Source organism: Hydra viridissima, unplaced genomic scaffold (assembly GCF_058129835.1).
Source record: "Hydra viridissima isolate aposymbiotic clone 2 unplaced genomic scaffold, HvirCarnegie_v1 scaffold_7, whole genome shotgun sequence".
NCBI lineage: Eukaryota > Metazoa > Cnidaria > Hydrozoa > Anthoathecata > Hydridae > Hydra > Hydra viridissima.
The window spans coordinates 1,338,033-1,353,385 of NW_028324306.1; the positions used below are offsets into that span (position 1 = coordinate 1,338,033).

Here is a 15,353-nt window from a genome sequence, read left to right on the forward strand (position 1 = left end):
TTTGCTTGGTTTTTATAAACAGGCATTACAATCTAGCAGTTTTAAAAAGTCCTTCTATGTGTACTGTAATTGCAATAATATCTATAGAGTGTATTTATCATATTATAAGTTATAATATAAAGTATTTAGTTCATGAGATTAAATCTGACTGAGGAAGTTTTTCCTCTTTCTATCATTTCTTAACTTATTGTAATAGTTATTTGGAGTTAGCCTTACTCCGAAATTTATTTTATGTTTATATGATATTTGTTTTAGAAAATCTAATGAAAAAGCATATATATGAATTTCGTATATGCAAATAAAACAACATAAAAAATTTCGGTTTATCATCCATAATAATTTACTTGTTGATTTGTATGCAAACGTTGTTTGTGAGTTTGCTTTTCGGTCATCTGATCGCTTTGGTATTTTATTTTCTTCTTTTTTTTAAATAAGGTTTTCATTTTCAAAGTTCAAGCGTCAATTTTTATAAAACCTCTTAACAAACTTCATGAAGAAGTAAAAAATTTTCGTGCTGCGACATTTTTTCGTGGTTATAAAAAATATGACGCATCTTCACGATTGTTACGACATCTTCATGATTTAAAAAGAAAATCATAAATTCTTATTTACCCACCCCTTTTTTTTTTTCTTTTTTTTTTAAATAATGATAGAATTGTTTAACAATTTTAGCAGCGTTTTTTTTTTTTTTCCTGGAGTTCAAGAAAATTTGCGTGAGTAGCGCAGCTTGAGTTTTTAAGTAATTTTACATTCCGCATCTGAAATTTGATTGGTGTAACATCTTAACGTTCACTTCTGTTGATTCTCTTATTTCGATCTCATTTTATAAAAGTATTTCAATTCACGAAATTTTTTAAACAGAGCTCAAAATGCTAAAAGATAAGTATAACTCTAGAAATACTGGAATTATGAGTAACTTATCGTGTAATAGTAAAATTTTCGGTACCGTCTGTTTGTTGTTAACAAGCGAAAATTTCAATTGAACTTACAATAAATGGCAAAGTTTAACGGATTTTATTTTTATATTGTTTTTAGCAAATACATTTTAACCAGATAATTTGTTAAAAAGGAAAAATGCTTTATATTCAACATTTTTTTAGAAAAGCGAAACGTGAAAAAAACAAGGTTTTGATTATGAGAGAATAATTTCATAAAATTCACAATATTTAATGAATGTAAAAATGAGAAATTAACGATCTACCTTTTAAATATCGACGAACAGTTAAAAAAAATGGTAATAATATTGGTTTATATTTTAGCCAACTATCCTTTTATAACAAGTGATGAATATTCGGAGTACTTCAATAATACTTCTAGGAAAGAAGAGATACTGCTTAACGCAAAAGAATTATCTTCATCACTGCCTGTCAAAACAATTGCGGTAGCTAGTGTGTTGTCTTGTATGTTAATAATATTTACTGCAGGTGGCGTCCTCATTTACAAGAAGAGAAGGTGACGTTAATAACTACTTTAAATTTAGATACATACATACATACATACATACATACATACATACATACATACATACATACATACATACATACATACATACATACATACATACATACATACATACATACATACATACATACATACATACATACATACATACATACATACATACATACATACATACATACATAAATACATGCAAATTCAAACAATAAATTTTAGCGGCATTTTACTTTTTTTAAATAGGAAGGAAATGGCGCGTCAGGTAACATTTTACTTTCTTGTTGGTTTTTACTTTGTTTTAAGTATAAAATATTACTCTGGGTGTCAAAGGGGGTAATTATTAGTTTAAAGGCATGAAAAATATACGGTTGTTATGGTTCAGCAAAATTAATGCTGCTATACCTCTTTAAGGTGACAAACAGAGTTGAAGACGTTGATCACGAAAACGATGTAAATGTATTTTTTGTTAACAATTCTTTAGTTTCACGTGAAACCTTTCTTTCGTATATTTCTGTTTATCTTTTTCTTCCTTTTTTCTTTCTTTTTTTTTCCTTTTTTTTTTTCCTTTTTTTTTTTTTTTTTTTTATCTTCTTTTTCCTAATTTAAACAAAGCAAAAAAAAAGTTTCAAATAAAACAGTAGTTGTAGTAAATGTAAAACAGAATTAGTTTTTTTTTCGATATTTGTCAATATCATTGTTAATTTAATATTTTTATTATTAACTTAAGGTTTTAATCATTGAATTTCAAAATGGAAAAAATTTAATTTAGGCCCAAAAAGAAAATGAGAGACAAGACACCAATATTTACGCAACTTTAATTTTAAAAGAAGCTGACCAGGGTGAATATGGTACATTAAAAAGGACCTCTACCCAAGGTATCAAACCCCAATCCCTCCACTCGCTGTCTTCTGCAATGGAAGCAGAGATTGGGAGTTCAAAAAAAATCCAGGATCCAGAATACTTTGAGATTGAACAAGAAACAAACATCGTCACCTAAAAATTATCGCTGAACTCGATGTTTTTTTTTTCGATGTTTCTCTCGATAACAAAGCAACGTAAATGATCACAGAATGTTTTTAATTTTTTTAATCTCAGAAGGAGAAAATAAAAACTTTGTTTTACTAAATATTTAATTCATAAATATGGTTGATTCATTTAAATAAAATCTAAATTTCCTTATAATCTCTTTTGTTTTTTAATTCGAAAAGATGAGATTGAAGTACATTAACAAGAGTCACAAAAGAATTCAAAAGATCATGATATGAAGATGATGATATGAAGATGATGATATGAAGTTAGCTTGATATCTTAAATATTTTTTGTTGTATTTTCTTGACGTTTTTATTAATATACAAAATGCATCAGAGTATATTATTCGCGTACATCTGTTTAAAAAAAGGCATTGTAACTTTTAATACAGCTATTATAAAAGCAAGTGTCTGAAATTAATATTTCAGAGTTTTTACATTTAGTTTTTTAACTCAAAACAAATTCATTTTGTTCTTAGTTAATATTGGCTTTAATTTTAAAATTCCTTAAAATATTAAAAATTAAAAGTTTTTGGTTATCAACCAAAAAAACATCTGATGTCCAGTAAAAGTAAACTATTTTTTTGTTCATACAGACATCCATACCTACATGCATACATACATGAAGTATGGAATGACCCTTACACCAGTTATTGTTTTGATTTCAAATCACTGGTTAGTTGGAATGCTCACAGTATCCAAATGTTTGGAATAGATGTTTAGCTATTGGGTGTTTGACAGTTCCCCCCCCCCCCCCCTCCCCCTCTCCCATCACAGACGTTCTTAACCATGATTGATCGCAAGGAGCTCCATATTACCTCAAAACCAAACTCAGATTGATGGTCGCATAAATTTTAATTTTTGTAATCATGTATGAAAATGAACATGTCAATATTTCATGCACGCTATGAAAGTAACTTGTTTAAACTTCTATCTTTGCAAAAACTTTTGTACATGAATAAAATCGAGCACGCGAAAATTCATAATTCGCTTTGGAAACTTTTTTCTTCGCTTTTTACCTTGCAAATGTTATCCTTCAATTAATCTTGAAACGTAAATATAGAACTATTTAATATTAATATCATTATTATTATTGGTTGATTTTATCACAAAACATCTTCCTGTTGTTAAAACGGAAAACTCAGTTAATATTTTGCATTCCTCTTTTTTTATGAAAATACAGCTTACAAGGTTTATTTAAAGCTGAGCTCAAATAAAACTATGAATTTGAACTGTGTAAACAAAGCATGACTACGTTTGAAACCCAAAACTACGCAAAAGTAAGAGGGACTAGAACTTTTTTCTAATTCTTTTTTAAATTGGCTTTAAAAGATACCCCTAAGTGGGGTGCTACCTGCTAGGTATGGTTTTTTAAGGTTCGCAAGTGTTCTTTTGCTAGAATGTTGAAGTTTACCACATTTTTTGACATGCGCTACTAACTTACATTTTGCAGGACACTTCAACGAACCACAAAAAACAACGTTATGTGGGTTTTTTGAAAACATTGAAAAAAAATGAAAAATTTATAGACTAGTGCTCTAAAATTTTTTTCTTTGTCGTCCATTAAGAAACTGAACATAGCTGTCTGGGTAATGGGCGAATAGGTTTAAAAAGCAGTAAAGTCCACAAATAAAAATCAATTGTTAGAAAAAGCAATTGTCTGGTGCAAGGACTAAGAAGCATTGAATACAACTGTTTGGTGCAAGACCTAAGTAGCATTGAAAACTGGCTTTTTCCCATCAATAAAGTACCAAGAAATTATAAACTGATGCTAAGTTCGAAGAAAGTAATCAATACCCAAGAAGAAGGTTTCACTAAAATGAAACCACATTTTGAATACAAACTCACACGGTCATAAAATAAACTTCTAAGTATTTAATAGACTAATTATTTCCCTCAAGTACTTGTATTTAATAACTACAATCACTCTTAATTCTAATAATAAGGTCTATTTTCCGAAAAATTGATAACTTGAAATTCAAAATTTTTGTATTTTTAAAGCTTTATTTTTTCAACTTTTTTTTTTTACTGTAAACAAAAGTTTTGGATATTTCCTATGTTGACTAATTCCTAGTGATAAGAAATAAACACCCAATAAAACGCCCACATACACCCGTTTTGACACATGCCCTTCTTTTATTTCTATATTTTCTGATCGTGTGAATTTTGGGGTGCATCAACTTGTAACGTAATGAGTTTAATGTATATTAAACCCCCCCTGAAATGTTCATCTCACTTTATTATTTTATGAAAGTAAAAAAGTTTTTACTTTGTCGATTACTTGATTGATTTTTGTATAAACTAATCGTATTTTTGTAGATTTTAACTTCATAATTATGCGAAGTACCAAGAGTTTATTTTCTAATTATGGTAATGAAAGAATCTTCTATTTACAGAGAAAGTTAACAATAAATCTTTACTGATGTTGTCTGAATAATAAAACAAAGCTATGCACATTGTCCGTCAAATGTCTAGACAAAGATCCAAGTTTGAAACAATGAATAATCTTGGATTTTTAAATACATTTGTTATTAATCGAACGGCAGTTTTTAAATCTTAGAGAAAAAAAAACGAATCGAACGGCAGTTTTTAATCTTAGAGAAAAAAAAAACGAATCGAACGGCAGTTTTTAATCTTAAGGCGAGTTTCCACTCATCCGTTTTAGCTACGGGAAAGGGAAAGGGATGAGAAAATTAATCACGTGAGTATGCGCAGTTTGTAATTTAATTTAAAAAAATGAATCATTACGCATGGTAACGTGATTAATTTTCCCATCCCTTTCCCTTTCTCGTAGCTAAAACGGATGAGTGGAAACTCACCTTTAGAGAAAAAAAAAACGAATCGAACGGCAGTTTTTAATCTTAGAGAAAAAAAAACGAATCGAACGGCAGTTTTTAATCTTAGAGAAAAAAAAACGAATCGAACGGCAGTTTTTAATCTTAGAGAAACTTTTTCTTATCTGCAATTTTTGATCCTTGAACTTCCTCGTATTCAAACGCCGATTTAAGTTGAAGCTTATCAGTATAACAATCATCCATGGATGTAAAAAGTCACCAATACGAACTAAAAACTGTTAGCAAAATGATTTTTTTTGTGATGCATTTGTTTCCGTTGAAAGGAAAAGATTTTATTTTTTTTAACATTACTTTAATAACCCACCTTGTTACCATGACTTCTGGGTCTTTTAGGAATTAACATTGAAATATAATCTCTGAATAAGAGAAATGAAAAAAGTAAATTCGATAAATAAATTTTAAACAGATGAGCATTCTCTTACTATCATCTAATTTCTTCTTCTTTTTCCTTCAAACACCGCAACGCCTTTTATCGGGCGGCACGTGCGGAAAAAACCGACAAATGTTGGGGAGAGGAAGAACTGACACTTATCCATTGTTTTCCGACCAAGAAGTAGAAAGCTTTGCTTATAAATCTAACGTTAACTTACGCTCAACGATCGTCTTCTGCTGGTTGACTTATCAACTACATTAGCTTTATGAATATCGCTTTTTGAGCGCGATACTGGAACTTTTTGAATTCTTTGCAAATCAACTAGCTTTTTTATAACTATATCAATTGCATCGATTAAGTTAACACTTGATAATGCTGAAACTTCTATGTATGCACATCTGTTATTTACGGCACACCTTAAACCAGATTCAAAAGAAACCTCTCTTGCATTCTCAGCGACATCGCATTTATTACCAATGAGTAAGCACACGGAACCTTTTCCTTTTATGTTTGCAATTTCGGTCAATCTTCTGTTGGCGACCTCTAACGATTTTTTGGAAGTTACGGAATAGACAACTACGTTAGCATCACATTTAGTCATCGTAAGCCTAGTCATTGGTGGAAACTCCACTGAACCAGCCGTATCAAAAAATGTAATTTTTCTGCGTACGCCATCTTTAGACATTAATGTTACGTCATAAACTTCACTGATAGTCGGTTCGTATTCACTTGAAAAAGATTTAGTTTGAAGCTGCCTAAGAATACTCGATTTCCCAACTTTCTCATCGCCGAACAAAGCAATCTTGTAGTTAGGTGAGTTGTCTTCGTTTCCCAAATGTTTTTTATTTTTCGATGATGAAAGCAGCAACTTCATTTTGAAATTTTAATTAAAATGCATATCAAAAATATTTTTGGCTCTGATAAATATAAGTGTTGCTTTACACTGCGAAGCCCGTTTCCAAAGAAAGGCAGACCACTGATTTTAAATGCAATCTTTAAATTGTGCAAAAAAGTCCAACCGAGTTGTTCTTGTCGAATGCGGTTTTTGAAAACATGTTTTCGTCACATTGCATTTATTTTTCAGTAATTTGTCATCTTATTACAATCGACACGAAAAAATATTGGACAATGACGTCATCCTATTCTTTTCTAATAAACTTCTTTTTTTTAATTACAGGGGGGTGTGAAGAGTGCGATCGTATCGGAATTAAGTTGTCTTTAAATTATCTTTATAGTCAGATGCATACTCCATTTTTATAAGTCTCTAACACGAATTAAAGAAACCCATTAATGGTGCTTAGATTGTAACAAAGACTTAAGTCGAGTTGTTTCTTCAAACAAAAACACCGTAATATCAAAATCGCGTTTTGTCAACAGCAACGTAAAAAAAAAAAAACACTACGATTTGATCGTTTTCCTGCTCCAACTTTACGTAGAATTTTCCCAAATTAATCTGGCTTATTGATTTCTGGCTATTTTTTAAAAGAAAAGCCTCAAAGTTTTACTTCTTTTTGTAAATATATATATATATATAGCTGTTACATTTTTTCTTCAAAATGGGACTGTTACAAAGTGTAATGTATAGAATGATATAAGCATGGGAATTTCGGCCTTCGAAATCGACGAAATTAAACGAAATTCGTGTTTCAATTTCGTATCGAAATTTATATTGAATTTCGAAAGACGAAATTTTTAAACATTACAAATTCACGAATTTCGAAATTAAAACTTATGTTTAATTTCGTGTCAATTTCGTTACTTTCAATGACCCGAAATTATACGAAATTTTTTCGCGAAATTAAACAATCCAAAAAATCGAAATTTCGTTCTCAATTTCGATCCGAAATTGAAACACGAATTTCGTTTAGTTTCGTCGATTTCGAAGGCCAAAATTCCCATGCTTAGAATGATATTTCTAACCTTATGAGATCGGTTAAGCACCGGAGAGAACGAAAGAAAGGAATTCGGAAAACAGTCAGTTCGTGATTGCATGCTAATTCTTTAACACCAAACTGATGGTAAGTTAATTTCTGTGGTTCGCAATTAAAACGTCTTTCGCATACGTTGTAATTGCACTGTAAATTCTTGTTTATGGTAAAAACACGCAGAAAACGGTCGAACGAAAATTTAAAGTCTTAAAGTTTAACGACAATAGTTAAACGCGATGGGGGTTCCGTGAAGGCGTGAGTTGTATTGCACCTCTTTGTGTAGAAAAACTAGTTTTATCCGATAAAAAAAAAAAGGACCAACATGTTTAGGCATTCTTGTATAAATTGTGTCCGACAATTGAGTCATTGAACGGAATTTTTCCAGCGTGATAATTCAATAAATGAGCTTAAGACGAATAAAACCCTGACTTGAGGTGAAGCAAAAATTATTTCATTATCGGGGCAATTGCAGGTGGTTAAAGAACTACAGAATTTTGATTATTTACTAATTTCATACATAGTTGATTTTTTACGTTAAATTCAGAACGCGATACTCGCGAATTTTACGCGATACTTTTTTTGCAAGGACGACGTAAAAACATGACAATATTAACTTTATTAAGCTTTATATAGTTTGATCGTAATGAAAAATTTTTAGAAAAATTACGTATTAAAAAAACGTACATTTTAAAAAAAAAAACGAGAATATGTGAATGTTTAAAACAAGGAATTTAGCGGTTGTTTTTAACACACAGATATCAGATAAGCAGATATCAGATGAGCAGATATCAGATGAGCAGATATTGGTCTTGCAGCAGCTTCAAATCTTGATGATTTAAGTAAGCTGATGCAGAAGTCAGCCAATTCATACAGTAGATAAACGTAACGGGGATTATGTTGGCACTCAATGGTAGGCAAGGTTTCTTCTCTAAAATTTCTTTTGTCCACCTACGTCATTGAATTAGAGGATTCATCCATAAATTAATTCCAAAATATTTCTGGTAACTCCTTTGCTATAAACGCCAAAAAAAAACCCGTTATAATTTAAAGAACCTTGGTTTTGTGACTTTAAATTATCAGAAACTATTTTATTTTTCCCTTTGTTTCTTTTCCGGTTGTTAAATGTATTTAATTGTACAACTTCATTTGGTTTCCTCTTAAAAATCTCATTTGTTGTTCGATTGGTAACCACCATAAACAAATGAAAGAGAAAAAAGAATGTCAGAGCGATATACAAAAACAATAAATAAATCAATAAAAATGCCATCAAGGTGTATTCTCCGATCAAAAACTAAAAAAAAAAGACAAAATGTAAATAACATCAAATTATAATCACTAAAGTTGAGTAGAAAGTATCACGCTAAACTTAAGCGAAAATTTATGCTCTTGAAGATAACTCTAATTTAAACAACATAAATTAACATTAATAATAAATAAATTAACAGCAAGTTAATTGTGAATACACCTGCAGTGGTGGTCAGGGAATAAGCACGTAAGTCATAATCAATTTAACAAGGTTTTCATAGAGCTTTCAACGATTTTTGTTTAATTTTTTTCTATGTGTGAAAATTCCATTACGAACTCAAATACCATATAAAATTCTCTTTTCACAACAACAACAAAAAAATAGCATTGGTTGTCAGATTTCTTTTTTTTATTCGAAATCATAATTTTCTTGAGCCACAAAACAAATGTTCTCAACAGCAATAATAATGGTATATTTCAAAACGTCGATGGAATGATTGTCAAGCCATTTTTTTTACTAAACGTGAAGCATGCTTGGGGCTGTCATCGCGCGTAAATGTCCATTTTAACGGCTTATTTTTGTTTGCAAATGGTTCAACGTGATCTTCTAAAATATCTTTGGATTTTAAGATCTGCAACTGTTGCCTCGGTGGACGAATGAACTTTGCCGTCAGGACCTAAGAAAATTTTGACAGAATATTTTTCCAAAACGACATTGGTTTCGATCGATGTAGTTTTGCGAATTCAAGGCTTTCAAGCTCTTGTTTGACAAAAGTGGCTTTCGTTGATCTACACCACCAAGCAAATTTGCTTCATTCAATCGTCTCCTGATTGTACGACTACGTACAATCAGGTTTTGTACGAATGTTTGTACCAATCAGGTTTTGTACGAATGAAATTCTTATCCAATCGATTAACCTCGAATTTCAGTCGATGAAACGAAGAGATTTTTTCTCGCTCCAAGGACAATGAGACGATCTGCAACTTGACTTGTTTTTTGTTTTTTTTTTGAAAGAGCTTTTTTTTTTTGATATGGTCGATTTACGTCTCCATGTGATAAAAATAATTCTTGTTTACAAGCTTTTTTTTTCTCGATGATTTCAATTTAAAAAATGCGTCACAATATCCTTTTTCTGATTATTGAGATTTATAGTGCTTGTACCGATGACGCTTTATGACGTGTTCTACCAAATTTGCAATTGAAATAACGTTTTGATTGAAAACTGGGGGGAAAACTATCCGATTATAAAAATATTTCATTACAAAACTAAACAGCTACAGTGGATTATATAATCGATATCAAACGAACTTTTTGTTAAAAATTCAACAAAATTAAAAGAGTTGGAAATTTCATAATGTAAATGTGCTCATTCCCTGACCACTACTGTGCAAAAGTGATAATCTTACCATCATGAACAAGAAATGATTTTAATGAACAAAAATTTTAAACTTTGAAGTATGTCACATTAATGGATGCAATTTGTTTTATGAGATGAAAGACTTACACTGCAAATTGCTTCAAAACTAGGTTGAATGATATTACCATATCTATCTGAGTAAGTTGACTGATGCAAATTCCTCTTGTCAATTATACTAACAAACACAGCAGCAACAATTAAAGTAGAAACACCGCACATCAGCACAAGTGTCAGTAAAAACAAAAAAAAGTAGCAATAGTTATGTTGACCTATACAACAATTTATCCAAACGCAATGATGGTCAAATCTTGCCACGCAATGATTGCAGATACCTGGAATAACCAATATAGAAAAACATTAAAAAGATGATAAACATCACAGAGGTTAAAATGATCATCTGATTATTGACTTGAAAGATTTCAAAAGAAATAAATCTGCAAAGGAAAAAAAATTATATTAAAAAAATTACCACAATGTTTTGACCTTGCTGGCTTGATAATAAGGCACGTCTTACAAATGTTATCTTTCTTATACATGACACCGTCGTAGGGAAAAGCTGCAACAAAAGATGCTTTTTTTTTGTGAGTGATGACTCCAGGATTTGTGTAACAACATTTCAAGTAAAAAAACAAGTTTATTCCCAAAAACGCATATGGAGAGAATCCGAAATAAGACTCAGAAACATATGGGAAGGCAGTGAAAGTGTAAATCACAATCCCCAAAGTTAACAAAAAAACATAAAAAACTGGGAATATAGGATTTCTAAAATGCATTAAAACATTAATATTAATATACAATATACTGCATAATTACAACGTATTTATAACTACATATTATATGGCAACAATATTACTATAAAATTAACACATTTTCTAAACTTTATTCATATAATTTTTTTGCTATCATAAGTAGAAATTAATAAATTTGCAATTTTCAAGCTGATATTTTTTTATAATACTTTACATAAACATTATTATTATTATTATTATTATTATTATTATTATTATTATTATTATTATTATTATTATTATTATTATTATTATTATTATTATTACTATTATTATTATTATTATTATTATTATTATTATTATTATTATTATTATTATTATTATTATTATTATTATTATTATTATTATTATTATTATTATTATTATTATTATTATTATTATTATTATTATTATCATTATTATATAAATTACAGAACTAATTACTTTTATGCACATGAAGTTATATAAACCTTTTACAACCATTAATATGTTAAAGAAAAATAGTGGGAAAAATTTAAAGGGCAAAAATATTCTGAGTTTTGTTAAAAAATAAAATTTCAATTTTGATTTGTAAAGAAATCTCTTTCAGTTTTCGAGTTATGAGAAAAATTTTTACACAGCAATAATCCAATCAAAAAGGTTTTCCAAGTGAACATGTCTTTTTAACATTAGTAATCTTTTAACTTCCTATGGTTAAATCTATATGGTCTTGAATTTATAACTATTTAAATTCTAAATGTAAATCAAAATGATTACTATTAATGATTAAATTTACTTTTAATAATTGTATTTGCTAATATTTCCTTTAGTAATAGATGGTTTGAATGACTTAAAAACGCCTGATAATTTACTGCATGATGACCAGGATTTTAACACTTTTTATTTTAAAATGGTTGTGATCACAGATGAATGATATCAAAATCAAAAGTATTTAAATTTATTCTTATGCAAAATAAAATGCAAATAATAATGATAATGATAGTAATAATAATAATAATAATAATAATAATAATAATAATAATAATAATAATAATAATAATAATAATAATAATAATAATAATAATAATAATAATAAAAGAAGATGTTTACCTCTGATAAAGTAGATATTTAAAAATTAACTTAATCCAGCTTGGGAAGAAAGCATCAACATTACTAAATTTCATGGAGAAAAACTAAAGAAAAAGAAAAAAGAATTACACTAGTCACACGCTCATACCATTTCATATTTTATATTTTTAAGCAAGAAGTAAATAATACTACTAATGTAATTGCATAATATATGTTACACATGTTTAATCTATTTAGTATGTATATTTAATTTAAGACTTTACATAGTATAAAGATTTCTAAACTATAAAATTTAGCTGCACTGTTTGATTATATATACAACCAGTATCAGTTGTAGTGCTGAAAATAATGCCCTTATTAATAACATAAGTGCGCAATTCTTCTCTCTTAGCACCAGAAGTTATCTTTACAGTTGATTTGTCATAAAAAAGAGATTGATTACATAAATTTTTAAAATGACGCACATTTAGATGTATATATTTTTAAAAATCTATGTTTGTATGGTATATGTAAAGAAAAGAATTATATACTTTGCACCTTATTTAAAGTGGCATTTCTAAATAGCAACCATGCCAAAACCAAAGAGCAAAAAAACAACAGGCTGTAGATAGCAAGTGCCCAGATAACATTTATCATTATGAACCAAATTGTTTATTTAGCTGAGCAAAACAAAAAAATTTACATATAAAAAAAATGTAAAAATACTATGAAAAATATCTAGATTGACAGATCATTAACAATTTAAGATCTTAAATTGTTAATGATCTGTCTGTTGTTAATGATCTGTCTGAAATTCTATTGACAGATCATTAAATTGTTAATGATCTGTCTTAAATTCTATTGACAGATCATTAACAAATTAAGATCTTAAAAAGCAAAATTTTAGATAGCACTTATTGTACTTGTCAAATTTAATGTACTTGTCTTTGTCTTAATGAATGCTGAGCCTAATTCTTGCTCAGGGGAATATAATTAAAATTTACTATGGGAAAAAACACATAGCTTTAGTTTAACTCTAGTTCGAACGAAAGACAGTATTTTACGAACGTATTTCGTAAAATGCATTTTTTTGAAAATTATCTTGGATGCTAATTGTTTTCAGTATAGCTATAATTTACTTCCTGAGGCACGTTTGCATAAACGGACTTTTTAAACATATCCGTCGCTTTATATACTTACGCGTTATTTTATAATTAATGAGCCTTTTTTTAATTTCAGGAAAATTGACAGTGTATAACTGCAATGAGTTCCTCACAAACAAACTTAAAGTTTGTTTTTAAAATTTAAAGTAAAGCAATAACCGATTCGTACATTTAAAACAGAACTCTAATTTTAACATAACACAACAGCGCAAACAAACGAAGAGAAACGTTTGGTTGCTTTTAACAACGAAATTATTCAAAATACTAAAACTGAATTGTAATATTTGACATAAAGTTAAATCGTAAGCATTTATAAACGTTTTTTATTTTTTATTTTTTACTACTATTCTCTGTAAGTAGGTTAGTTATTACATGAACAGCTTCAATATTTTTAGTCATGGTTCATATTTAGAGAATATTTTCAAAGTTATTTTTTAAGTTCAGAATTTTGTTTTCTTGTTTTTTAAAAAGGCCACGTAGGAGTTATGACAAGTTCAGAGATACACAGAAGCAATTATGAATTCTCAACTGCCCCCCAACCAAAATCCATACTTAGACCAAAACAGTGGAATGATCAAGTCGAAGAAGGTATTTGCTAATCTGTATACATATATATATATATATATATATATATATATATATATATATATATATATATATATATATATATATATATATATATCATCAGGAGAGCTATTTACCCTATTGTGTAGCAACTAATGCATGTCATACTTCGAATAATATACTAAGTATGAAAAAAAAGTTTTTATAATATAAATTGAATTCATTGCTATAGTTTGTTGGTTACTATATTGGAAATTTTGTTGGACAGTGTAACAATCATAAAAAATTTATACCAATTAATATAACCGTGTCTATAGAAACAGTCCTTACAAAACTGAAAAAATCCTAGATACAAATCAGGTATGACAATGATGTTAAGATATATTTTACTCATTTTAATTGATGAATGATAATATCAATATTGTATTAATGAATTTACATTCATTTTTTAAAAAATTTTATAATATTATGAAGCATGTTATTGTTACCTGTTACCGAGATAACTAATTGTACAAATTTTGTCGAATTTGTCGAATTTTAAGATGATTTCATAAGATAACAACATTTTTACAACAGTTGTCTAGGTAACAGGTAACAATTACCGGTTACCTAGACAACTAATTGTATAAAATCTGTTTTTTTCTTAAATGATAGTGATATTTTTTTTATCCAATGAGAATATAGTTTAAAATAATCATTTTAGCGTATCCAATGAGAATATAGTTAAAAATAATCATTTTAGCGTATCGATTTCAAGTAGCTGGATATAGAGATGCTAAGGAATACCAGCATATTAATAAAGATATCGAGGTTTGTGATATATTGAGATTAGTAGTGTACATGATAATATGATTCATGATAGCAGGATGATATGATTCATCATATCAACTAAGAGATTGCGTTTGTGATATGTTAAGCACATTAGTTTAAGAAGATGATTTTCATCCTCTGAAACATTTGTGCTGAATATATCACAATTATCAATTTTGATTGGTTGTAAAAGCAGGTTAAGGGAAAAATACGTGACATAAGTTTAACAAATAAAAAAAAAAAAATTACCTTTTTTATTTAGATAGATCGATGGCCTCAAAGCGGTTATGTAAAAAAATTGGAGAGACGAGATGGCACTTTTTATTACTACAACAAGAGTCGAGAGTGTACCGAGAAAGACGTTAACAGGACAAAGTTGTATGCATACTAACCATACACCCACTTTTACGTTCGTAGGGGAATCCGTTAGGTTTTTTTAAAATTATAAATATATGTAGGCTCACAACAAAGATTCTTAACTTCATCTTACAGTTCTATTTTCTGTAACAAAACATAAACAACAAAGTTTTAAAAAATTTCCTACTTTGATAAAATAACCAAAATTTAAAATTTTTTAAACTTAAGATTGTCCAATAATACAAGTACTTGTTTAAATGAAAGCATCTAATCTGCCTACTTACAACCAAGTATCCTTGTTTTTGCTTTAGCAAAATTTTCATTGCACAGAAAAAAAATCTAC

At 28.7% G+C, this 15,353-nt stretch overlaps 4 protein-coding genes across 6 annotated transcripts in view; 2 read left to right on the top strand and 2 right to left on the bottom strand.

Annotated features, from left to right (window-relative positions):
- Positions 1 to 2,961, top strand: part of LOC149885533 (uncharacterized) — a 5,661-nt gene extending 2,700 nt beyond the window's left edge. Inside the window, exons 4-7 of the mRNA XM_090094003.1 lie at positions 1,260 to 1,452; positions 1,699 to 1,717; positions 1,867 to 1,905; positions 2,225 to 2,961. Coding sequence (XP_089950129.1) covers positions 1,260 to 1,452; positions 1,699 to 1,717; positions 1,867 to 1,905; positions 2,225 to 2,452 — 479 coding nt within the window. The 3' untranslated portion in view covers positions 2,453 to 2,961. The remainder of the gene's footprint in view (positions 1 to 1,259; positions 1,453 to 1,698; positions 1,718 to 1,866; positions 1,906 to 2,224) is intronic.
- A 2,604-nt stretch (positions 2,962 to 5,565) lies between these two features.
- On the bottom strand, positions 5,566 to 6,827 carry LOC145184172 (GTP-binding protein Di-Ras2-like). The gene has a single exon (XM_080059787.2). It carries the CDS (start codon positions 6,583 to 6,585, stop codon positions 5,920 to 5,922), a length of 666 nt encoding a protein of 221 aa, XP_079915913.2. The 5' UTR covers positions 6,586 to 6,827; the 3' UTR covers positions 5,566 to 5,919.
- A 1,413-nt stretch (positions 6,828 to 8,240) lies between these two features.
- LOC145184171 (palmitoyltransferase ZDHHC4-like) lies at positions 8,241 to 15,020 on the bottom strand. Of its 3 annotated transcripts, XM_090092216.1 has the most exons (6): positions 14,903 to 15,020; positions 12,675 to 12,796; positions 12,159 to 12,241; positions 10,772 to 11,064; positions 10,390 to 10,634; positions 8,241 to 8,930 (listed from the first exon to the last, which is right to left on the bottom strand). In XM_090092216.1, exons 2-6 carry the CDS (start codon positions 12,771 to 12,773, stop codon positions 8,610 to 8,612), a joined length of 1,041 nt encoding a protein of 346 aa, XP_089948342.1. In that variant the 5' UTR covers positions 12,774 to 12,796; positions 14,903 to 15,020; the 3' UTR covers positions 8,241 to 8,609. The 3 variants fall into 3 exon arrangements, with proteins under 3 accessions (XP_089948342.1, XP_089948343.1, XP_089948344.1); XM_090092217.1 differs by lacking the exon at positions 12,675 to 12,796 and having other exon boundaries at positions 14,903 to 15,015; XM_090092218.1 differs by lacking the exon at positions 14,903 to 15,020 and having other exon boundaries at positions 10,772 to 10,858.
- Positions 13,325 to 15,137, top strand: LOC149885534 (meiosis expressed gene 1 protein homolog). The gene is made up of 4 exons (XM_090092219.1): positions 13,325 to 13,581; positions 13,751 to 13,867; positions 14,586 to 14,653; positions 14,916 to 15,137. Exons 2-4 carry the CDS (start codon positions 13,765 to 13,767, stop codon positions 15,042 to 15,044), a joined length of 300 nt encoding a protein of 99 aa, XP_089948345.1. The 5' UTR covers positions 13,325 to 13,581; positions 13,751 to 13,764; the 3' UTR covers positions 15,045 to 15,137.
- The last annotated feature ends 216 nt before the right edge of the window (positions 15,138 to 15,353 follow it).